Source organism: Dipteris shenzhenensis, chromosome 17, assembly GCF_047967505.1.
Source record: "Dipteris shenzhenensis isolate YYH24624 ecotype China chromosome 17, Dip_SZ_1.0, whole genome shotgun sequence".
Lineage (NCBI taxonomy): Eukaryota > Viridiplantae > Streptophyta > Polypodiopsida > Gleicheniales > Dipteridaceae > Dipteris > Dipteris shenzhenensis.
In genome coordinates, this window is record NC_141612.1 from 34,720,486 (window position 1) to 34,746,083 (window position 25,598).

The 25,598-nt window shown below is 44.5% G+C and overlaps 1 protein-coding gene across 2 annotated transcripts in view; it reads right to left on the reverse strand.

The window, feature by feature from the left end:
- Nucleotides 1-1,018: 1,018 nt before the first annotated feature.
- The window catches only part of LOC147892032 (NagB/RpiA/CoA transferase-like superfamily protein), a 49,246-nt gene continuing 24,666 nt past the window's right edge, over nt 1,019-25,598 (reverse strand). The window contains exons 5-9 of one of the 2 annotated variants that reach the window (XM_087388584.1): nt 13,707-13,763; nt 13,342-13,459; nt 3,199-3,265; nt 1,909-1,995; nt 1,019-1,703 (exon numbers count right to left, since the gene is read on the reverse strand). In XM_087388584.1, the coding sequence (XP_087244710.1) occupies nt 1,914-1,995; nt 3,199-3,265; nt 13,342-13,459; nt 13,707-13,763 (324 nt within the window). In that variant the 3' untranslated portion in view covers nt 1,019-1,703; nt 1,909-1,913. The remainder of the gene's footprint in view (nt 1,704-1,908; nt 1,996-3,198; nt 3,266-13,341; nt 13,460-13,706; nt 13,764-25,598) is intronic. The other variant, XM_087388583.1, reaches the window with a different exon arrangement.

Genomic DNA, 25,598 nt, shown 5'->3' on the forward strand with positions numbered 1-25,598 from the left:
CTACCTTTTTTTATTACTACTGCTAAGCTTATCTAACAAAATTTCAAGGCATGCACTCCCTTACAACATAAATGATCTTTTTGAGTTATCATCATAGATAGAGGAGGTGGCGGCTTTGAACATTTCCATACGCGTTCTGATGGGATTTCGCACGAGAGCTGTTTTGTTGCCTAGTCCATTGAGATTTGAGACATTTATTGTCATTTAACATGGGAACAATTGGCATGATGTCACCACCTAGCAAAGATAGTAGGTTTTGCTAACCAAATGTACACATCACATATACCTCACATCACTTTGATCCTGAACAATATCACACTATTGTAAAGGATCCCAAGCATGTTGTTGAGGTGGTGTACAAAGGTCTTGACCTTTACAAATGAAATGGCTAAATCACTATATCGAATTTCAAGTCTCTAGTACCACATGCCCACAACATGATCTCACAATTAGGGCATCTCACTCAAAACCAAACTTTGTAATTCAAGATGAAAATCTCGCATTAAAAAAATTTCACCTACATCACATTCAATACAATGCCTCAGGAGATTCTGACAATATAATATCATGCCATTCTAACAACAATATGATGCCTCGTGGAGGGACAATCCCTTCTCAACATCAGACTCAATTCGAATAGAACCCTTCGAAGCGTAGAGTGACACTCAAATAATGCGTCAAAAAACAACATGATTCAACCATTAATCTTACTTTTAGGGATCAACCTAACATGGGATCACCCTAACATGTCAACCTAACATGGGATTTTAAGCCTAGCCTACAAACGAGGTCGTCCTCTAGCTCCCCCCTGAAAACTCATGAACATGAAACATTCCCCAAAGTACAAACCCGTTCCCCGCCGTTTAAAGCCTTCTGTGGCTTAATCTATAAAGGGAAGGGCCCTATGCAAGATTTACAAGCTTGGAAACTAGCATTGCTTCTTTCCTTTGAATGTCGAGTCATCTAGGTGTTAAGATGATGGTGCCCACAAATTACTTATGTACAAGCTTGCAAATTGCTAGGATTGGGTTCATCCATATGGGACTGCGAAAATTCCCCTTGCTCAATTAACAAATGCAATGTTGTCACTGCTATAGTCCTCCCTCAACATGAGAAGACAAATTGATACACAAACCCATGGTGGCATCAGTACAACCTAGGCAAAGCCAGCCTTTCAAGATCACCACATAAGTTTTGACAGTACTATCACTAATTTATTCCACTTCACATGAGGTCATGTGACACGCCCTCGGTTTTAAGTACATATTGTAACGAATCAGGCTTTGCTTTGCCCAAAGTGTGAGATTCTGGCTCAAAGAAGAAGCAATCAAGTTTTTACAAAGAGAGTTACTGCATGTCGTCATGTAAAGGCCTGTGCCATGCACCAAACTGCATTGCCAAATGCTGTGCTGTTGTTGAAGCAGCTTTATACTTGGCTTCCATCGAAGGTGCCCTTGGCATATTCAATTGGCAGCCCCTTCGGCAATTAAACCCTTATAATAACCCCTACTGGATTTCATTGTATGGCGATCTGCTCCCCATTGACACCAACATATGCTACTAACACAATCTCACTGCTGGACTTTACAATATACACAAAATTCAAGAGCACCTTCATATAGCAAGGTATTGGTTTTGCCTCTTCCAATGGAAGTCCCCTAGGTCTGAGACAATGACCAAGCAGTAATTGAAAATCAACCAGCCTGCAGCAAATTATGGCATACTTCATTGTTAGCAAACCAGGTCGTCTGAAAATTGGCACCTTACTCCTGTAGTATTATCAATTATAATTTCAGTGTACAACAAAAGTTCACAAGAATGTTCAATTTGAGGACCGCTTATCCTGATTAGAGTTACGTAATTGCCATACGTGTACGAGGACAAAAAATGGATACTAGTAGCACATACTGTTGCTAGTCCATCGATGTAAAAGCACTTTTAAACAATGATGTCCTTATCTTGACTCCATCACTAGTAGCAACAGAAGCTGCATACCTGAAGAAAATCCAGCTAGTTAAAGCAACTCCAGTTCTTGTGGCACAATATAAAGACCATCCCTACTTAAGCACTATATATATCTAGATGACTCCAGGAACATGCCCAAACTCATCCGCTGAAAACACTACATAGTGCAGTTTCAATCTCATGATAGTCACTCATAAGGTTGAAAACCTTTAACTCCATCACGCATAGCAGGGACTAGCTACTATGACATCCCCACTGGGGTCATCAGCGCCCAACATTGGGTGTACACCATAGTATAAATATATTCAAATCCACACACCCACTTAATCACTACTTTGCAAGCTAGAACAACTGATCACTTTGAGCCCAGCAAAACTGTCTCTCTTTTCAATTATTCCTAGCTTAATGTGATCCATTTGGTAAGAAAAAATAAAAACTTGAGATAAAAGTTTTCCACTTTGCAATGGAAACAAAGCCACTTGTTACTTTGCGATGGAAACAAAGCCACTATTAACAAGCAAATAAAGAACATGATTAAGACGCCTTATCTCTCAGTCTTCAATTTGTGTGTGTGTGTAGTGAGAGAGAGAGAGATGACGTGTGTGAACTGTGAACGTGCGCACACACGCATACATAGACATGCACATGTGCACACACAGACAGCCACATGCATGCACACTATATGTATATGAATACATGCACATCTGTGTGTGTGTGTGTGTGTGTGTGTGTGTGTGTGTGTGTGTGTGTGTGCGCGTGTGTGTGATGTTGTAATTACATGTCCCCTTCTTGGGGTCTGGTTCTTGTAATATAAACAATCGGATTTCACCAACAACAAAAAGACGTGTGTTTTTCAATTTGTTTCTTTTCCAGTTATTTATGTATGTATTTCATTAATAGTTTGTTCCATTTTCCATGTTTTAAAGACGCAGAACCTGCCTACAACCACTCACAAGTTAAATCTACGTAGTCTGTGCATAGAGTACTAAAACTAAGCACTTGGTCTTCGCCGGCCATATTTTGGAAATGTTGAGTGCAAATTATGAGATACAGATTTAGGGGCAACAAGGTACACTCAGGGGAGTTACCATAGGCATGCAAGCACCTTCAAAACCCTAAATACTCACAACCCAGAAAATCCAAGTCGAGGGCGCTGGATTAGCAAAAGTTAATTTACATAGACTACATGGACGAGAGCCAATTTAAGGGATGATGATGGAGATATCATCTTACGCTGTATCCAATACTAGACCGTGCTCAACCACCCCATCAATAGCTTCCAAGCTTCGTGCTACATCAGCTGTAAAGGAAAAGAACCATCACTCGACCTTTAAAAATGTGAAACAAGCAAGTAGATTTTTCACATTTTTCTTCTATCAAGCCTGAGAGAAAAAGACATGCCACAGATTCCTTTTCAGATCTTAAAAAGCTAGCTTGTTTAAAAAAGGAAAAGAAACAGAAAGCAATCCTCAGTTGGAATTAATCAGGCCAGAGAACACCCAAGAAACTAGTAAAAAATGAACATATTGGGTCTGATAAGTGGCCTAACAGCTATTCGATGCAGATCCCTGTAAAATGAAAAACGTGGCAGCCAGAACATTCAATGCACATTAAAAAAAGCCTGGCAAAGATATACTGTGAAGCTTGCCGGACAGCAGCCAAGTGACCCAGTCCAGCTCCAATTCTTTCTTCAATCTCATACACAGTGAAACCAAGGACAGCTAGGCAAGCTTTTTACATAATGTCTTCAACACCCAGTGAAGACTCCAACATCAAATTTAATTCATGTTTTGTACTCGATAAGACCACATGTGCACGACAGTCCAAAACATCAAGACTGTATTGAAAGACAGCAGATGCAGGATTTACTGTGTGTTCCTCTGCCTCTAGCCATGGACTACATCCTAAAAGTCCCTTATTGGGTTTGCATGGACTCAAGTCTCAAAAATACAAGGTCATGGTCGTTAACTAGGTTCTTTTGCAACTATGTGGTACATTGTCTACTGCTGGTGTTTCTTGCAAGCATGTATAGGATAGGAGCAACATAACTAAATAAGGAGTAATTAATGCCTTATAAGTGTAGAATATAGCATGTTTGTTGGAGATAATGGCAGAACTTGTTGAGCTGAACACATAGCTCACACAGTCTACACACACAGTGAAGAGGGGAACTGCAATGACCCTAATGTGGATCCATAAGGACTATTAGGACACAGGTCCCTTCTAGGATTTTACATACCCCATACGAAACAAGTGTAGACTTTCTGAGATCTCGCTCTCGTCTCCTCAATGATGGCCCGTAGAGTGAATATGTGATCTAGTGTAAAGTGCTGTCTCCTGAAAGCGACCTGCCCTAAAGCTCGCTGCCCATGTGTCTCTGTGAAGTTGCTGATCTCTCTCTCCAACACTGAAGCATAGATCTTGGCAAATGTGTGGCCAATCATGAGCGTGCATTAATTCCCAATATCCATGGGGTCTCCTGACTTGTGTAGGAGGACAATGGTGGTAGTGCTCCAGGCGGGGGGAAACTCCTGACAAACAGCCGGTTAAGCAGTTGTGCAAGGATTGGGGCCAAGACGTCCATCCCAATTGCAAAGTGCTCAGTCCGTAGTCCCTCATGGTCCTGGGCTTGCCGATTGTGAAGCTGATGTAGTGCTGCCTGCACATTACAGGTGTGAACATGGCTGGCCTGGGGATGGAAGACATATCTAGTGGGGGCTGAGCTGGAGCATCATACAGTGATGTCGTGTATGTGTGCCATCTGTGATGGGAATCGGTGACTTTCCCTCAGTCAGAAGTCCACAAGCAATGGTTATCTCCCCCTCGAAAAGAGTGAACTATCTCAGCCATCCTATGTGAAAGAAAGGCCCGTCTCTTACGTCGTGTCAGATGCCTTGAGATCCGTTGTGCCTCCGATCTCGTCATGTGCCCCAAATCCTGCTCCTGCATGAGGTGGGATCTCAGCTCTCTGCACTCATCATCAAACCATGGGTTTTGTGGCATCAACCCGGTGGGGGGCATGCTATAGACCGGGTTGCGGGAAAGGATCTAATGGCTGCATTCCGAACCAATGAAACAAATATCTCGGTAGAGTGAGTGAGGTCTGCATCATCTTTGAAGGGAGTTGCTAGCCCCTATGACAGGTGGCTCATGTATACTGCATCAAGAGCATGGTCAAAGTGTACTCGGACCCGCAGGGGTGCCAAGGGCTCATGCCCTATGTCTGGCAGTGTGGTCATGATACTGAAGGATAAGTATAAGTGGTCTGCACCAAGTGGGAGAGGGTAAACTGTGCGGTCATGTACCCTCGTCACAACAGCTGGGGAGCCCAACAAGTAGTCCACTGTGCTACTGCCACCTCCATGTGGAAAGCAGGTGAGTCCAATGGATGACGGCCATCTATGGAGGTCACTATATATAATCAAGTGGCTCTCAACTCGAGTAAGTGTCTCCCATACCCAGTCGCATGTGGTGCATCATTTGAGAGCCTCGTTATTCCGAGATCCGCTGGGTCCATCTCTAGGACTCTAGGAGGATCCGTCTCAAAGTCTAGCAAGCCCACCTGTCTATCCCCTGTACATGCGTTGAAGTCACCTAAGAGAAGGATGACACCCTGTCTAGAGAACTCCATGATTTCATCATAAATCGTTCTCATATGAGCTGTGACCTTCCGCAGTGACTTCACCCACATAAGATGATGTATCTAGGGGAAGTAGCACACCGCCATAAAAATCGGTAGTGTGTTGGGTGGGTGAATCCAGACCCACATGTGCCATGCATGCTCCTCCTTCCGCATAATAGAAATGCATGGTCTCAAGTGTGATCTGAAGAGGACACACACGCCTCTAGAACCTTGTACCCTTGTATCTCTCCTCATCTCCTTTCTGTAAGCTGACTCCCAAGTATATCCTGTCACAACAGGAAGCCCTTTTTCTGGGCTCTCAGTGTAGAAAATAATGTCTCTATCTGTATCTGTCTCCGAAAAGCCACCTGGATCAGACCAGAGGGTGCCATTACAATTCCAAACAGCCATATTCAATATCCCGCATCTCTATCTCAAAGGCCCGACACCGTCATGCACTATCTGTATCTCCACCTCTTTCTGCCCTCTCTCGAATCATTACCTTACCACCCCAATATACAGCCCATTTTCCTTCCTGCCATGCAGCCAGCACTTGAGGCATCCCCTCTCTTCTGAGCTCTTGCTGTAAGAGTGTGAGATCATCATCCAAGTATGTCCTAGTCCCGCAGAGCTGCCCTCATACTCATGAAGGTAGACCGGTCTGCTAGTGTCCGGAATCTCACAATCATAGGTCTCGTTGGTGCATCATCCTTTCCTACCCTCCAAGCTGCCTCAAATGTAAGATTGACTCCCATCTTAGTGATCAAAGCTTCAGCATCCGCCATTGCAGTGTTCCCAACTGTGAGGCCTCTAACGAGAACATTTAGCGCTTTACTATTTCTTCTCTTTTCTTCCTCTAAGACATCAGAAATAAACTCTTTCTTTGTTGGGGCTGCTTTGCCCTTACTGACCACTTCTCTCCATTCTTTCATCTCAGCCTTCCCTTTGTCTATCTATTTGGACAATCCTCATATTTCCCTTGGATTGTCATATGTTGGGAATCCATCTCTTTCTTTAAATTTTCATTCTCTATTTTCAGCATATTCAACTCCTCATTAAGATACCCCTATGTCAGATGCCAAAGCCTTGTTCACCAAGATGGCAGTCAACCTCACATGCAAGACTGCATGGAGAGTTGGCAAAGCTTAGGCTCCAACAAGACCCCTCATCATGAGGGCAACCTTGAAAGGGACAAGAATATACTTGGACGATGACCTTACATTGCTACAGCAGGAGCATCAGACAGAGGGAATGGTGCGTGTTATGGCAGCAAGAGATGCAGGTAAATGGGCTGCCTACAAAGATGGAAAGTTGATTATCAAAGTGAGAGCAGAAAGGGGTGAAAGGGAAGAAAGAGAAGGGGAGATGGACAGCGCACGACGGTGTCAGACCCAAGAGATGAGGGCACATGAAGAGCTGAGAATAGCAATGTGGAATTGCAATGGTACCCTTGGTCCAATCCTGGAGGTTTCTTGGAAACATACACCGACAGAGACATGATTTTCTACATTGAGACCTATGAAAGCCTAGAAAGAGGGCTACCAACAGTGATGGGATATATCTCGGAATCAGCCCACAGGAAGGAGACGAAAAAGAAAGAAAGAAAGTTTATTAAGATCGAAACATATCTCATGATAGGTGGTGTAGGCGATCTGTGGAGTGGGAGATTCTGTGAGACAGGGTGTAGAGATGCTAGAGAAGAGGTATGTTTGATCAGCCCCTGGGGGAGGAGGTACGACAATAAAATCCGTGATACAAGATGTGAAGGCAGAGGATCCCAGGATGTAATCAACAACGCTAGAGTCCCCACCATGTGGGAAGCACGTGAGACCATTTGAAGTGGGACATCTATCAAGACCATTATAGATAATGAGATCATGCATCCTTCCTAGATCTAATAAGGCCTATCCATAAGATGTGACCGGGGCTCGGCTGTTAGCCAAAACACGCAGCATACCTGCTCCCTCAAGGTCAATGTCTGGCAGTAGAATGGAATTGTCCCTGAAGTTGAGGAGTGGTACCTGACGGGCGCTTGTCCTCACGTAAAAGTCCCCAACCAGGAGGACTTCCCCGTGGCTCGAGAAGTCGATAATAGACTGATAAAGAGCTACATATGGTGATGTCTCATCCTCCTCTCGGATATCTCGAGCAAAGTGGGAGGTCTCGGGAGGGAAGTAGCATACTACAACGAACAAATCCCGGCTGTCCATGTATCGGATCCGGATCCAAAGAAATCTGGAGTGTGTATCTCTCTGCTCTACTGAGATGGTTCCCAAAAGGGTGGACTGTAAAGAGCTGCTACTCCTCCTAACCCTCGCACTCCCCCTATGTCCCTCGTCTCATCCCTGTAAGCAGACTCCCATGTGTACCCACTCGCTACTTGTAGTGGGCACTCTGAACTCTGATGTGTCTCTGTATAAAAGACTATGTCACGACTTGCATAGGATTTTGAGAAGTTCCCTCAAATTTTATGATCTGAAAATGGAAGAGAGTGATGAGTTGAGTGATCATCTAGCTCAATTTCAATCTCTTGTTCAACAACTCTCAAGTTTGAAGAGAGTCCTTGATGATGAAGATAAGCCGTCCTTATGAAGAGTATGCATGGCATTTCTCGCTTTGAGCACACTCTTGAGATCCTTTGTCTTGCCACTACCACATTTGATGATATGGTGGCCCTCCTCATTGAGAAGGATTGTCGCAATAAGGAAGCCGTTCTTGCCTCTCCTATTGATCATGCATTTGCTTCCACAAGCAAATGGAAGACCAACAAGAATATCATTTGCAGGTTTTGCAAGAGGAAAGGACACATTGAAGCCCATTGCTTCAAGAAGAAAGCACAGGAGCAACAAACACATCATCCCAATCTTCTGGCTGAAGACGAAGCTAAACCAAAAGAGCCCCTGGAGAAGATACATGCAGCTACAGCAGAGGTTCATGGCCTCTCTCTTGACGACGAGGATCCATTTGACCAGGATTGGGCTTTCTAGGCCCCTATGCTATGTGTGTTTGTGCTGAGTCAAAAAAAGATTCTCAGCCTTGAGTTGTCCCTCTAAATTAAATGTCTTCGGAAGCAATAAGAGGTCCTCTGCCCTGGGTTGTCCCCCAAAAAATGATTGTATGGTCTTTTACTTTGGTTGATGGTATTGACCACCCAGTTCAGAGTAAGGGGGGGATGACCAGTGATGGTTTGCTCTTGCCAGTCGCAAGCTGACTGAGAAGTCACTATCACACGAGAGGTGTTGGATAGTTGGATTTGGTCTTTGCAATATTGCGGTGGAGTGGGGATCGGTCTACTCTTGCATGTTGGGTCTCACACTCTTCGCTCTGAAGGGGGGTGTTGAGATATCATAGTCAAAGAGTGTGTTGGCATGAATTGTTGGTGTGTAGTACTAGGTTATCTAGTACTAGTCTATGTGCGTGAGTCTTGTGTGAGTGCCACGTGTCATCATGGGACTTATCCCATATACACTAGGTGCTAGTGTGTGAGTGAGTAGCCTACATAAGGCTTGTACTTCACTTGTCTTGCCATACTTGATGAATGAATGAAAGCCTTCTTCATGTCTTCATTTGAGCATTATTTTCTCACACCCCTCTCTCTCTCTCTCTCTCTCAAGCCTTCTTCATGTCTTCATTTGAGCATTATTTTCTCACACCTCTCTCTCTCTCTCTCTCTCTCTCTCTCTCTCTCTCTCCTTTCACCATGTTTCTAACAGAAAGGTGGCTGGCTCAGGGGCAATAGTGACAGGAATGAGGGGTACTCAGGTGAGGCACAATGGGCTGTCCCTAATGATGGTGCTGCTATAAGACTTGACCCCTCCATGGATGGAGTGGATAGCGAAAAAGAAGCTGTTGTCAACGATGGTGATGATGATGTGAGAGCCGAGGTGGGAGCTGATGTGGAAGTGCTTGGTTCTTGATTTTCGATAGGCTTGAAGCAAGATGCTATGGCGCAGATACAGGCTCGAGGCTGCAGCGTGGCCGGAAGGAGCTGTAGTGGTGACAGGTGGGGGAGGCTACAACGCAGGTGAAGAGGGGACTCCAGGGAGTGGCGCACGCAGCAGGAGCAAAGGCAGCATGGTGGCGGGGGTGCTGTAGAGCAGCGTGAGCAGAGGGAGGTGCTAGAGAGGCCGAGGGAGCTACAGAGGGGAGGAGGGAGCTGCAGGCGGACGGGGGGCTACAGGAAAGAGAGCTAGTGGAGGGAGCTGTAGGCGGATTGGAGGAGGTGCATGCAGGAGGGACGGGCGGAGGGACTATGAGGGCGGAGAGGGGCTGGCGGAGAGGAGCGTGAGTGCAGCAAGGGGGCTCGCAAATAGGAGCGTGAGGGCAGCGAGGGGGTTGGCGGAGAGGCTGAGGGAGCTGCATAGGCTGGGTGGAGAAGAGCGAGGGACGGCAGGTGAGAGCAAGAGAGCCTGGAGCACCTGAGGGAGCGATCAAGAGAATTAGCTACTTTTGCACGCTCAGCATTAGCATAGGTTAATTGCAATGATTAAACCTCACACTCCGCCTCTCTAGTCCCCTGTCTCTCACTCCTGCAATTCCCCCCTCCTCACTCAATCTCCCCTCCCCTCTCCCTCTCCCTCTCCCTCTTTGCCCTCCTTTCCAAGGGGGGGCTGCTCTATATATGGTGCAGAGAAGCTTCCTTGAGAAGCTATTGGCGGCAGAAGGATCGAGAGGGAGAAGCTTCAAGGTATGGGCATTAATCGAGACACGACTAGCAAGCTTACCTTAATACTTCCGTTCAAACGCGCACGGCAGCTAATTAAAGGAATTTCTTTTTTTGAACATCGCGGGCACCTATTCAGTACATGCATCCGTAGAAGGCAGGATAAAAAAGGCAAAACAACTTGTTTAACGTTTTTTCCAAACCTTTGCACACCTATTTGAAGCAAAATGGTCTTAACACTACCACTACCACAATTGGCACAACAATCAAATCAGCCATCTACTTTTAAAAATCATATTTACAAGAATCTTGCTACTTTAAAGAAGGTGGGTGCAAAAGGTGTTGGAGATAAGTGCACACTAAGTGTACTATTTCCTAGTCTACATTTGTCTAAGTCTAAGTCTAGTCTTTATGTCTTGAGTGTGTGCCATGTGGCACTTCTACAATTATCCCATAAGCACTCTTGCTTTATGTCTTGTACTTTGGCCCATATATTCAATGGGTCACATCATTCTAATCCATCAGTCTAGCTTGTGTCTTGTCTACACTCTTCTCAAGGTATTTCTAGTCTTTCAGTCTTGTTATTTCATTTCCAGTTTCTAGTTCTAGTTCTTGCTTTCATATTCCAACATGGTATCAGAGCTAGATTGATCCCTCTTCTCTCTCCTCAGTCTGCTGTAGCCATAGCTGCCTCTTCTCAGATTTCTCCCCCGCTCAGCTGGTCGCCATCTTCATCTTCTGCCCGTCTTCTCCACGCTGCTGCCGTTCCTGCTGCCGCTGTAGATCTGCCCGCCATCTCTCTTCCAGATCTGCGCACCAGATCTGCACGCCATTGCGCTGCCAGATCTGCTGCGCAGTTCCACTCTCTACCAGATCTGCACGTCAGATCTGCGCAGATCTGGCGCTGCTGTAGCTCCCGCTCCTGCTGTCGCTCCTGACAGATCAGCGCCGTCCGTACAGGCATCCGTACTCCGCTGTGACCGTACGCCGTCTGTACTTCGACGTCGTCCGTACGTACCTGCACCCGTTGTACCAGTTCAGGTGGCCTCTACTGCTGCAGATCTGCCTGCCATTTCTGTCCTGATTTCGTGAGCTGAAGGAGCTGCCCACGACTTTCTGAAGCTGCTGCCCGTACCTTTTCTGTTCGAAATAAAGGAGGAGCTGAAGCTTTTTTATCTCTGCCCAACCTGCATTCAGTTCTGCATTCAGTTCTTGCTAAGGTACTGTACATTGTCTCTTTCAGTTTGCTGAGTAGTCCTTTTTAATCCTCATATCTGCAAACTGCTGGTTCCTCCTACTTCGATGGGCTGTCATATGCTATGGCCCTGACAAAGTGGTGAGAGAACCGGCTTCTGGGATCTCTTCCTCTCATTTATTTTCTGCAATATTGTAAGGGAATAGACACTGCCCTTGCATCCTAGCAAGAGGTAAGACCTTCCCACATGGCATCTTCCTCTCATTCTCTCATATCTATCGACAAATTCAATGGGTCCAACTTTCATACTTGGCAGATCAAAATCAAGTGCCATCTTATGAAAGAAGGCCTTTGGGACATTGTTCACCGTGATGTTCCCGAAGGTCCATCTGAGCAAGTTGTTGCTGCCAAGAACGACAAAGCCTATGCTATCATATTGCTCGGCCTTGGAGATGATTACATTCATCACATCTCCGACATACAGTCTGCTCCTCAAGCATGGATCACTTTGGACACTCTTTTTGGAGCCCGATCTAAAAACTCTAAGATTGCACTTATGATCTCATTCTTTGATCTACATATGCAGGAAGGAGCTACTATAGCCTCTCATGTCAATTATCTTCGCAGTCTTATGGTTCAGCTTGCGTCAGTCAAGTCTCCCATCTCCGAAGATATTGCTATTGCTGTGCTTCTCAAAAGCTTACCTGACTCCTATGCTACTCTTGTCACTACCTTCAAGTATCATAATAATCCTTCTCTTGAGGGTATCATCAATGCTCTCCAAGAGGAAGAAAGAACTCAACAACGAAAGGTAACTGACACTGCATTTTTAGCAAAGAAAGGAAGTTCTAAGGTAAGAAAGCCTTGCACCCATTGTGGCAAAACTAATCATGTGGAGAAGGACTGTTTCAAGGCTCATCCATGCACCATTTGTGGCCGTGATAATCACCGGGAGAGGGACTGCTACTCCAAAACCTCTACATCAGCTCCTGTATCCACCTCAGCTCATGTTGCTGCAACATCTCCATCAGCTGATCCTGCTGTTCCTTCCTCACATGATGAGAAGTGGGCTTTCTGATTACTTCTATGTTTTGTCTACCACCTTGACCACCGATGATGTAGGTCAAGGGGTTCTAGTGTCTTGGTCTTTCTATTTGTCTACAGTCAGTCTTCTGTCTATCTAGTCTTGTCTGTCTGTCTATTTGTCTATCAATCTGACTGTGTTTTAGATCCATCTTGTCCCTACCCTTGTGGACCCATATGAGGATATCACTTGAGGAGGGGTGTCTCAGGATCTTTTGTCTGTCATGTTTTCTATCTTGTCTCTCAGTCTATCAGTCTTTATGTCTGTCTTCTAGTCTTGTCTTTCTGTCTTACTCCTAGTGTCCACTTAAGGAGGGTGTTGGAGATAAGTGCACACTAAGTGTACTATTTCCTAGTCTACATTTGTCTAAGTCTAAGTCTAGTCTTTATGTCTTGAGTGTGTGCCATGTGGCACTTCTACAATTATCCCATAAGCACTCTTGCTTTATGTCTTGTACTTTGGCCCATATATTCAATGGGTCACATCATTCTAATCCATCAGTCTAGCTTGTGTCTTGTCTACACTCTTCTCAAGGTATTTCTAGTCTTTCAGTCTTGTTATTTCATTTCCAGTTTCTAGTTCTAGTTCTTGCTTTCATATTCCAACAAAAGGATCATGTTTCCTAATCCTAAAAGTGTTATGAGCAAAATCAAGCAAGTAGTATTTGGCTCTAATATTTCAGGAAGATAACCATTTATTATGTCTCATTTCAAAAATGAAAGTCACAAAAAATGGAAAAAGCTCAGCTAATCCAATGCAAAAGGTAAATGGCACCCCAGAGAATATTTGTAGAAAAGAATTGAAAAGCATACCTGGATTGGCAATTGATGCTGTGAATATCACATCTAGCACAAAATGCCCCTCACCAGTTATGAAAGGAAAGTCACCACCTAGTGGACCTGCTTCCCCAAAGGAGGGCCTTCTCCAGACCTGCAAGTCATATAACTAAGTGTCCACCATGTGCCTTAAGCCAAACCATAAGTTATGGTGGTGTGCAAGGTTTTAGAAGAGTATTGTGGGGACATAGTTGAAACAAATGAACCCCAAAAAAGTTAAGCAGGAATATGGCGTTTTGACAACAAGTAATAGGAGGTTGCCTCATCAAATGTCTAGATTAATCTCCATGGCGACAATTATCTAAATATCCATCAAAAAATCAAGTAAACTAGAGCAATACCTCTGCGTCTCCTAAGAATAAGTCATCAATTTCTTCAGCAATGTCTAGCCAATTCTCCTGCAGTTAACAATTGATATATCTTCAGAAATACTAGCACTAGGAGTAGTATGACAAAGTTTATATTCTTCAAGGTCCAAAAGATATTTCTTCGAAAGACCAAAGGGTCTATGAGACTAAAAAGAAACTGATACAATGAGCTGAGGGTGGAGCCACTAAGCGCACATCAACCATAGTTAGGGGAAACGAAAACGGGAAAACGGGGAACGGAAACGGAAACGAAAACGAAAACGAAAATGGTAACGTTTAGGGATTTTTGGGAGGGCTGAAACGGGGAAACGCCACATCAGCAAGGGGGGGTTAGAAAAGGGGGTTTTGAGATGAGAACACACACATTTAGAATGATACAGCCTACAGCCTACCTGTAACTTTAAATAAAGTGCATAATACTTACCACAATGTCACTTAGAAGTTAGAACTTAGAACAAGTTACAAATTAGAACTTGGAAGTTAACTTAGAATATACCGTTGTAAGACTAGAATAAGTCCAATCATACAAATTTAGAAATTTTGTTGTTCTAAAGATCAAAAATCTACAAAGGAAAAAAAAAAAAAAAGAGAGAAAATGAAAGAGAAGAAAAAAGAGGTAAACAAAAACTTTTATGAAAAGCAAAAGGAAGACATACTAAGCAAGCAAAGCAACACTTATGTCGTCATCAGTGCCCAAGCATAAGCAGCTATACTGGGTTTCTAAAGACCCGCGGAGTCTCTTGGGCAAACCCAGTGCTTACTAAAATACGTCAAATAAACAATAGAGAATGAAAACAAGAAATAAAGAAGAAACGAAGCAGGTGACTTAAGCAAAAAAAAACAAGCAAGTCAAGAAACAAAAACTTTCAAAAAACTCTCTCTCTCTCTCTCTCTCTCTCTCTCTCTCTCTCTCTCTCTCTCTCTTTTAAGTTAAATGGCACTTTACACTTATGTCTCGTTTCTGCAAAGAGGCAAAAATAAATTTCTAACTTAGAAAGCACAAGTATACTCAAACAAACTCTCTTTAGAAACTAAAAGAAAAACGGGCTATTCAGCTCCCCGCTTTTTGTTTTCAGCTTATGTTCAATCATTCTAAACAAGCCTAAGGCCGAAACACCATAGAAAAAAGACTTCATATCTAAGAATGTGCGAACTTTTTTCATTATTTTCCTTGGATTATACCTCTTGTGTAATAGTAAAGTGATCAAATTACTACATTGAGTGATAAAAGCCTCCTTAGTTGTACAAAGGCGGGAAAATCTATGGAATTGAGAAGAAATGACTCCATATTTTGCCAAATCAGAAATGTTTGAGTCAATGCGAGGCATTTTTATAATGTGTAAACCACTATAATCAGGTTGTTCACGTTTATCGTATATATCTAATCCTATGGTAGATTGAGAAAGTCTAAGATCTAAGAAAATACAAGAATCCCCTCTTGAAGTGCAGTTCAGTTCACAAGAGTCACGAGGATAGATTCCTTCTCCAAAAGCTCTAGCGTCTTTGTACATAAAGTCTTGAAAGTTAGGAACATCTGGTACAAATAAATCATCTATAAAACGCCTAACTTGACTAAGCTTATGTAAAATGATAGGGCAGGGTATTGATAGAAATAAGACGTTGCATAAACTCAAATTCATAAGTGAAAAGATAAAAGTTTGCTAAAAAGACGGCACAATTAGTGCCCATGGGGATTCCTATAACTTGTTGAAACAAAGAATCACCTATTGTGATGTAAAGATTATCTAAAAGAAAATCTATCCAAGAGCAAACATCTTCTACACTTACTACCTTTGTGTATCTTTTCTTTTTAGAACCTATGTCATGATCTTTATTTTTTAGCCACAAAAAGTCAAAGCATAAGACTGTTTTCTCAACTTTTAGCACTTTGCATCTATCTTTGTCAAATCTCAGCTTGAAAACTTCAGCCACTAGCTTTTTAATTCTAAACTTCAGGTCTTCCAGCTCAATCTTTGTGTAAAGCGTCGTAAAATCATAGGTTTGAAGGAGAATAGGAGACTCTTTTTCCTGAATGCTTCGAGAGGAATTAAAAAATTTTACAACAGGAATCACTCCTACAGAGTCATTTAAAATCCAGCTTGAGTTCGAGGGGACATCTGCCTCTTTTAATAAGTTCCTCCAAAGTTCATGGACACTAGGCAACATGGCTTTGAAGCAGTAGCTTAGCCATTTAGAGACATTCGTCAAAGTAGTCTCACAAGCAGCTGCAATAAATCTTGGCTTTTTTGGAGTTTTGTGAAACTTCCAAGCAGCACAAAGAAAAGGTATGCTTGGATTGCAAACAAACCCAGAAGACTTGCAAAAACTCTGATGTTTTGAGATCAAATCCTTTTGAGAAACTAAGGCAGGGGCGTAAGTTTTGGCAGACGAGTTCACTTCTCTCAAAAGACATTCTAAGTAAAACTTTTTGCAAATAAAAACAAAGTTATTGGAACATTTGTCCACATAAGAAAAGACAAAATTCCTATGGAATTTTCGAAGAAGAGTTTCATCTTCTTTAGAAAGATGGTTGCTTTTCTTTGAGCAAATAACCGAAGGGACTTCTTCTAGTTTCAAAGCAACTTTCTTCAAAATCTTCCCTTTCCATTCTGATAAGATATTTTTAACTCCTAAACATTCTTCTAATTGCAAAAAAAACTTTGAGATTCCCTTATCGATAGCTTTTAAAAGGCAAGACTCTTTAAAAGAGTACAATCGAAATTTTGTGCCTTTCATGAAAAGATCTCTTAGGTTACTAGAAGACAAAATTGAGGTATCAGTTGTGACTACATGTCCTAAATCAGCATCAATAAAGCTTTGGAATCTCTTACTTTTACAACAACAAGGTTCTTTAAGGATAGAAGATTTTGAATGCTCTGAAAGCCTTTTACCTATCTCTCCATAGTTGAAAGCCTTTTGTCCTAAAGTTTTTACATACTTCCAAGCTACTACTGGATGCTTCCAAATTCTTCTCACAAAATGAGGGAGAGAATCCATTACTTCAGGAGACTTCAAAATGGAGTTTAAGCCTATCTTGTCAAGTGAGGGAGAAGTAAAAATACAAATCAAGAGTTCCTTATTTAGATAGACTTCTTTGCTTTGAAATGAAGCTTTTACTTTTAAGAAGCGATCCAACGAAGTTTTAAGTTGTATATAATGGAGCTTATTTAGATTCAAATCCTCAAAAGAGAAGTTTTCCAAGGTGTACTGAAGTTTAAAAAGAACTTTGACATTATATTTTTCAAAAACTTTTATTGAAAAAAGACCCAGCGACATTAATCTATCTAGGTAGAGTAGTCTTCTTTTATAGTCTCGAGAAGCAAAAACTCTTGGAACTGAGGAAGTTAAAGGAGCTAAAGGAGGAGGAAGTGGAGGAAGAGGAAGTGAGGGAGGCAACTCACGAACTACATGTGAGTGCAGGAGAGCTAGGACAACCTCGTAACATAACTTTAGGTTTCCATACGATGTTAGGTGTATGACTGAAAGGCTGAAAGAGGGGGCTGAAGCCTAGAAGGCTGAAAGAGGGGGCTGAAGCCTAAAAGAGAGCTGAAGGAGTGGAGTTTGAGCTTTGAAGGAGGGCTGAAGGGGAGTAGATGATGATGGAGGGCTGAAGCAGCCTGCGTGAGAGAAAGGAGTACAAAGGAATGAATGGAGCTCAAGGATGTCGATACATAGAAAGAAAGAGATATTAACGTCCGCAGGAGGCCTTGCGGCCTATGGGACAAAGTGCAGAAAACACCAAAAAGGGAAAAAACTCATACAAGCCACAAAGGGCTGGAGCAAAGGCACGCTAAGGCCCTTGCTGAGTACCATACTATGCTGAAATAAAGAGCTCAATAGCTCAAGCAAAATCGAAACATGTCGTATCATATCATATCATGTCATGTCATATCATGTGCTATCTAAAGTAGGAAGAAAGAGAACTGGAACTGGAACTCAGAATCCGAAACCCGTCACTGTAGTGGCTCGTCTATGAACGGAGAAGAATCTTGGATCTGTGTCTGTCTAGCCGTCTCACGCTGTGGTGGCGGAGGAGGGCGTGGTATCCTCGATCTCTAAACCCACTGAGCTATGTTCAAAGTGACCCCTCGTCTCGGGCGATCTCCTCTGAGGAAAGCTATGATAGGTCGGACGTCAATCAAGTGTAATCTAGTCACTCTCCGTGTTACGGGTAGCCTCTGCATTCCTCTCTCAGCAATCCATACCGCCCGCATATCAACTCCTCTAGGGCCTCCAAGTGTCTCTATGCTGAGAATGAGATAAGGACTATGTCATCGTCGTATTGCAATATCTGTATCATGAGATCGGCCAATAGTGATCCTTCGCCTCCCAGGCCGTCTATGAAGGAAGTGATCTCATCAATGTAAAGCCCAAAGAGGGTCGGTGAGAGGGGGCAGCCCTGCTTCACTCCGATCATGCTCTCGACTCAATCCAATAGACCACCTGAGACGCGAACTCTACCTCTGACTGACTCATACAAGCTCATCACCCCCCATATCAGTGTCTTTGGAGTCTGTATCTCCTATAGTCTCTTGATCATGCGCGACCGTGGGAAAGTGTCAAAAGCCTTCCGAAAGTCTACAAAGCATGTGTAGACCTTCCGGTGTCTGGACCTCGCCTCCTCAATGATAGCCCTCAAAGTGAAAATGTGATCTAGGGTAGAGTGTTGTCTCTGAAATCCTGCTTGCCCTAGTCCCTGTTGTCCCCGAGCCTCTGTGTGAATGCTGAGCTCCCTCTCTAAAACTAATCCATAAATCTTGGCCAAAGTATGGCCGATCATGAGGGTACTATAGTTCCCAGTCTTCATAGGGTCTCCGGCTTTGTGTATCGGTACAATAGTGGTAGTGCTCCACGTAGGTGGGAAACTGTGGCACACAGCCCGATTGAACAACTATGCTATGACCAGAGCTACAACCTCCTATCCATGTGCAAAGTGGTCGGTCCGTAGGCCCTCGTGGTTCTGCACTCTCCGATTGTGTAATCTGCGAAGTGATGCCCGTACATGCTATGTGGTGAACAAGTGGCAAGTAGTGGGCCTGGGCATAGAGGACATATCCGATGGTGTCTACATTTGGGCATCATAGAGAGAACATGCATACGTGTGCCACACATCTGGATCGGTGATGGGAATAGGTGGCTTCCCCACCAATAGAAACCCCCATCCAGTGGTCGGGTCTCCTCCTCGAAAAGATATGACAATCTTGTCCATCCTATGTGTAAGGAAGGCCCGCCTCTTACGACGTGTCAATCGTCAAAAGATCCTCTATGTCTTGGGTGGTGTCAGATGACCCAAAGCCCGCTCCTGTTTCAGGTGGGCTCTCGCCTCTCTGCACTTGTCATCGAACCAAGGGTTTTGGGGCATCTTCCCATCTGGAACCCACATGGGTCAGGTCATGGGAAATGATCTGGTAGCAGCATCATGTACCACACAGACAAGGGTGTCGGAGGCGCTGGCGAGGTCTACATAATATCCAAGTAGAGCTGGGAGCACCCATGTACATTGGGTCAAGGGCACGGTCAAAGTGGATATGGATGCGCGCAGGTGTGGGGGGGGGGGGGGGGGGGGGTTCTTCCCTGTGGTTGGCATAGTGGCAGAGATATGGAAGGCCAATTATGAGTGGTCAGCTCCGAGTGGGGGAGGAGGTATGACAAAGTCGTGTATCTGTGAGACAAAATCTAGTGGGCCTAGTAGACAGTCCACCCTACTAGATCCACCACCATGTGGGAAGCAGGTGAGTTCTCCAGATGATGGCCATCCCGGAAGACCATTATAGATTATCACGTCATGGATTGCCCCTAGCTCAAGCAGATGTCGCCCATATCCTGTCACCTGTGGGGCATCTATCGAGTGTCACAATATCCCGAGATCAGCTGCATCTAGCTCTAGGACTATATATGGATTTTTGTCATCGGTGAAGTCAAGAGAGAGAACTCTTTGGCCCTCAAAGTGGGAGCTAGTAGGGGCATCAACTCTGGGAAGGGGGCGTCGATGTGTGAGGCTGATGTGGTGGCGTATAACCTGTGATAGGTCGCTGGCGACTATTGACATGTGTGGTCCATTGTGGTCTCTTAGCTATAGCCCTACGGGGCGAACAAGTACCACTGTCACTCCTATGGGTTAGGCCTTTGGTCTAATGAGCATGGAGGGAAGGTCCCCTAATGTGATTTGTGCCTCAGTGCGCCGACGAGTCTGCCATGCCTTTAGCTTTGGCTCGGGTCCTCAAAGCTGCCGTCTTCATGGGTCCTGCTGGTCAATGCCGTCTGGCTGGAAAAAATCAGTGACCATACTCTGAGTGGGGTCTGGTTGTGTGTCATGATCACCTCTACATGCTCCAAGCAACCGCTCCCTGTGTCGGAAAACCTCATGAATGAAGGCCACCAGGCATCTCTAGTCTAGGTAGGATAGGAAACTGAATAGGATCCAAGACGATCTCTAAAAAGGCAGTGATAGCTACCTCTAATCTCATAGTACATAGGGCACCTTTATGTGAAATACTCCTCTGACTCAATCTCCTAAGACTCACATAAAGTGCAGATGCGACCCTCTCTGGGCATGCCCTCTACACGATGACTCTCAATACGGAAACTGTGTGATGAGACTCGAAACTGCCCTATCGCTATCCTCAATGAGTGAGGGAGGTGGATCCATGTGTATCATGGTGGGTCGATGAAGCCTTCCCACTGAAATCCGTAGGTAGTAGTCTCTATAGAAGTTGAGCTTCACACGAAGGTCACGAGGTGCCAAACAAGTCATGAATGTGTGTAACTGCAGGAGATCCTCTCAGATGACCTGGTTCACCTCATGATAAGTGAGCAGGATAGAGAAGGCCTCAACACTGTAATGGAAGGGAGGTAGCCTATCTATGTGGAGTCCCAGGCTCTCAAACCATCTGCATGTACGTGCATACCAGCACCCCTGGTCACCCTCTACTACCAGTGCCATGGAGGAGGATAGGGCCAACCAAGGAAGCCTACGTGGCCTTGTGGTGTAAGATCATACTGACTAATGAGGTAGAGATATGTGATGACCTGAAATGCCACATCGAGCTGTCGTGGGGATGCCCCGAACTCAACCAAGACTATCTGATGTGGGACTAAAGGCTTGCTACGAATCATCTGTTAAACAATGAGAACCTAAAGCCTGTCAACACAGGCCCAATCTGTCTCTAATAGGTCTGGTTGCCAACATGGACTCCCATACATGCCTGCTTGCCGGACCAAAGAGTCAAAAGAGAAAAGTCTTGGTTTGAGGGTCCTAAACATGAGAATGAAAGCACTGTCGTTCGAGTCTGACCAGCACAGCATACCCCTTGCTTAATCGCACCTATAATGCTGGTCACATCGTAAAGATCGGGCCGGAGAGCAAGACCCCTAAGTATGTGTAGGATGCAACCACCTTCACTGGCAACCATCCAAGGTGAAGTGCTCTCTGTGCATGGCTGCCCGGGACGTGTTGAGGATCATGACCTTGGTTTTACCAAGGTTGACCTTTAAGTCATTTGTCTCACAAAAGGTATGGAGTGCATCCAGTGTCATTGGAGACCCTCAACTGAGGAGGATAGTAAGCCCACGTCATCTACGTAAAGGAGAAATTGGAGCAAAGGTCTAGCTAGAGAGCAACAAGTCCCTCCAAGGGTCCCAATAAAAGTCTCAAGCTCATCAATGTAGATGCCAAACAAGGTTGGTAATAGTGGACAACCCTGTTTGACCCCAATGGTGCTCATGATCTCCTTTGTCCATCCTACGCACTTATCTGAACCCTAGCTGAGACTCTTTCATAAAGTGCCATGACTGCCCAAGTGATCTCTTGATCTTACCCCAACTCCTATAGATGTCTAATGAGTTGGGCTCTCGGCACTATGTCAAAAGCCTTGCGAAAATCCAAAAAGCAGCTATAGACCCTTTGTCTCCGTGCCCTGGCCTGCTCGATGACCCCCTAAGTGTAAGTGTATAGTGGACAACCCTGTTTGACCCCAATGGTGCTCATGATCTCCTTTGTCCATCCTACGCACTTATCTGAACCCTAGCTGAGACTCTCTCATAAAGTGCCATGACTGCCCAAGTGATCTCTTGATCTTACCCCAACTCCTATAGATGTCTAATGAGTTGGGCTCTCGGCACTATGTCAAAAGCCTTGCGAAAATCCAAAAAGCAGCTATAGACCCTCTGTCTCCGTGCCCTGGCCTGCTCGATGACCCCCTAAGTGTAAGTATATGATCCATAGTCGCGTGACCTACCCGGAAGCCTACCTGACCCACTGCTCTTATTCCTCTAAGCTCTGCAACGAGACTAACCTCTGTGTCGAGTAATAATGCTGTATCTTGGACATGGCATGTCCAATCATAATGGTCCTATAGTTTTTCAGGCTCATAGGATCCCTTGCCTTGTGTATAGGGGTGATGGTGTTAAGGGTCCAAGTATGTGGGAAGCTTGTGCAAACCCATTTCGTTAAAGAGCTTCGTTAAAATCGGGACTAGGGCATTTATCCCATATGCATAGGCCCTCGTGATCTTTTGCTCAGCCGTTAGGGCTGCATGTTTGACAAGAACTGCAGGACGTTGAGAGGAATTCTATGAGCATTCAAGATTATGTACTGAAGATCCGTAGCATTGTTAGAAACATGGTGAAGAGAGAGAGAGAGAGAGAGAGAGTTAGGGTGTGAGGAAATAATGCTCAAATGAAGACATGAAGAAGGCTTTCATTAGATCATCAAGTATATCAAGAGAAGTGAAGTACAAGCCTTATATAGGCTACTCACTCACACGCTAGCACCTAGTGCATATGGGATAAGTCCCATGATGACACGTGGCACTCACACAAGACACACACCCATAAACTAGTACTAGATCACCTAGTACTTCACACCAACACATTCTTTGGCTATGATATCTCCAATACCCCCCTTCAGAGCAAAGAGTGTGAGACCCAACACACAAAGAGTAGACCGATCCCCCCTCCACCGCAGAGAGCAAGACCAACTATCCAACACCTCCTGTGTGATAGTGACTTCTTAGTCAGCTTGCGACCGGCAAGGGAAAACCATCACTCGTCACCCCCCCTTACTGGTTGGTCAATACCATCAAACCAAAGTTTTTAAAAAAAACATACAATCATTTTTTGGGGACCTCTTATTGACTCCAAATACATTCAGTTTAGAGGGACAACTCAAGCCCTGAGAACCTTTAGAGACTCAACACAAACACACAGAGCTAAGCATCATCTACCTCCCCAGAGAGGAATAGATCATGCAACTGCAGATGAAGCTTCCTGCTCAGGTCCGGTAGATGTAGCATAAATATTCTTGAGCTTGTCCAGGTTCTCCTTAGCTGAAGTAGTGAGGCCACGTTGATGAAGCAAGTTGTTGACCAACCTCACACCAATAAGCGCCAATGCTTTGTCATGTTGTTCATCCCTAGCTAAAGGTAGAGTTGATGAGTCTTCAACACAAGGACAAGGCTCCATCATGTCAAACTGAGGTAGCAAAGACAACAAGCTGAAATAGATAACCAGCCAATAAAGGAGCGGGTCTAGGGCTCTGAAATGAATCAGCAGCCTAAGAAATACTTGAATAAATGTGTCCAGCAGCTGATGGATGCCCTCGGGGGTTCCAAAATGCAAAACCTAATGGAAAAGCAGCAAGAATACTCCTGGAAAATTATAACTGAGTGAACCCAAGTCAAATAACAGCAAGTAGATACCCTGAAGTGCAGAAATGAACCAATAGAAGAGCACTTGTGGGCAGGATGAGTGCTCAAGATGCTGGAGCAGCTCCAAAATCCTGAAGAGGGTAGCTGGGGGGGTGCCAAATGGAAAGATATAGCTTGAAATGTATGAAGCAGCTCTCTAGGTGTTCCGAAATGAAGTAGCAGGCCTCCATAACAGCTCCAAAATGCTCAGTTGACTATTTAAAGAGCACTGAGATGCTGCTGCAAGTCTTCACGTTGAAAATCAATGGACTTGGACATGCTGAAAGACCAGAAATACCTCGAAAATGTCTTTGCTGAACACCTTAAAAATGCAAGCAGGAGCTCAAAAACTGGACGAAAATGCCTCCAAACAGCTCGAAAATCGATGGGCTGCTCTGCTATAGCAGCCTGCAAACCCTAAAAAAGATTATGAAGATGCTCTGAAATGGCTCAAATTTCCACGCATGCTGCTCCTAACATACCTGAACATAGGCAGCTATGCAGCAGCAGCATCGGAATGGCTTGAAAGTGCCTTCAATGACCTCAAACTTCTGCAAACGATGTTCACAGGTGGTCTCTGCTGCAGCAACTCAGAAAGACTGATTTTTGGCGACGAAAACCTTCACACATGCTGTCAGGCCTTGAAAACTGTGCCCTGCAAGGAATGGCCTGCCGAGTGCTCCAAAATGGCCCGAATGAAGGCAGCAGCTGTGGAGGAGGCGGCGGCAGGCTGTGGACAGATGGAAACAAATGCAAATGACTACAAGGAGAGGCAGCTAGAGGCGGGTGTGCAAAAACCCTAAACGGGTAAGAGGAGCTGAAAGGAGGAGACAGCTAGAAGCGAATTAGGGCTAGGGAGATGAGGACGTGGCAAAGTAGCTATGGCAGGGTGAACCTACTCTTATACCATGTTAGAAACATGGTGAGAAGAGAGAGAGAGAGAGAGAGAGAGAGGGTTAGGGTGTGAGGAAATAATGCTCAAATGAAGACATGAAGAAGGCTTTCATTCATTCATCAAGTATATCAAAATAAGTGAAGTACAAGCCTTATATAGGCTACTCACTCACACACTAGCACCTAGTGCATATGGGATAAGTCCCATGATGACACGTGGCACTCACACAAGACTCACGCACATAAACTAGTACTAGATCACCTAGTACTTCACACCAACACACTCTTTGGCTATGAGAGGGTTAGGGTGTGATGAAATAATGCTCAAATGAAGACATGAAGAAGGCTTTCATTCATTCATCAAGTATATCAAGATAAGTGAAGTACAAGCCTTATATAGGCTACTCACTCACACACTAGCACCTAGTGCATATGGGATAAGTCCCATGATGACACATGGCACTCACACAAGACTCACACACATAAACTAGTACTTAGATCACCTAGTACTTCACACCAACACACTCTTTGGCTATGATATCTCCAACAAGCATTACAGATCAGCTGGGAAGCATTGGTGTAAAAGTGGATGATGATAATTTAGTAGCCGCATGCTTGCATGGGCTCTCGGTAGAGAGTACAAGTCCTTTGTGACTAGTATTTCCGTAAGAGAAAATATTCCATCATTCAGCAATCTTATCCCTCTATTGATACATGGGGAAACGAGGCTTTTCAAGGAAGCAACCATTCCCAACATAAGTAGTGCTTCTTCTAGCAAGCAGGAACATGCATTCGTCGCAGGTGGTCGTGGAAGAAGCCGTGGTGGCAATGCAGGTAGAGGCCGAGGTCAAGGCCGTGGTGGCTTCCAGGGGTAGTAAAATCAGCCCCAAAATCAGTAAAGTCGCGGAGTATATGCAAGAGGCAGGGGGAGCACTCATGGCCATGGTGGAGGCCAAGGGCAAGGTAGAAAGCTTGGTAAATGCAATTACTATGGGATTGCAGGACACTATGCATATGAGTGCCATAAAAAGCAAGCAGACATAAGGTCTGGCAAGATACCACAAAATAATTATGCATGGAATAACCAGTCATATGCAGGAGATTTGTTGGCCATGCAGCATGTGTTTGGTGCTATGCACAAGATTGACGAAGAGTGGTATGTTGACTCAGGAACGTCTAATCATATGACGCCACATGCAGAGTGGTTTGATGGCATGAAGCCAGTTTCACAGGCATCTTTTGTAACACGGGCGATGATACTAAGCATCCAATTACCCACACAGGA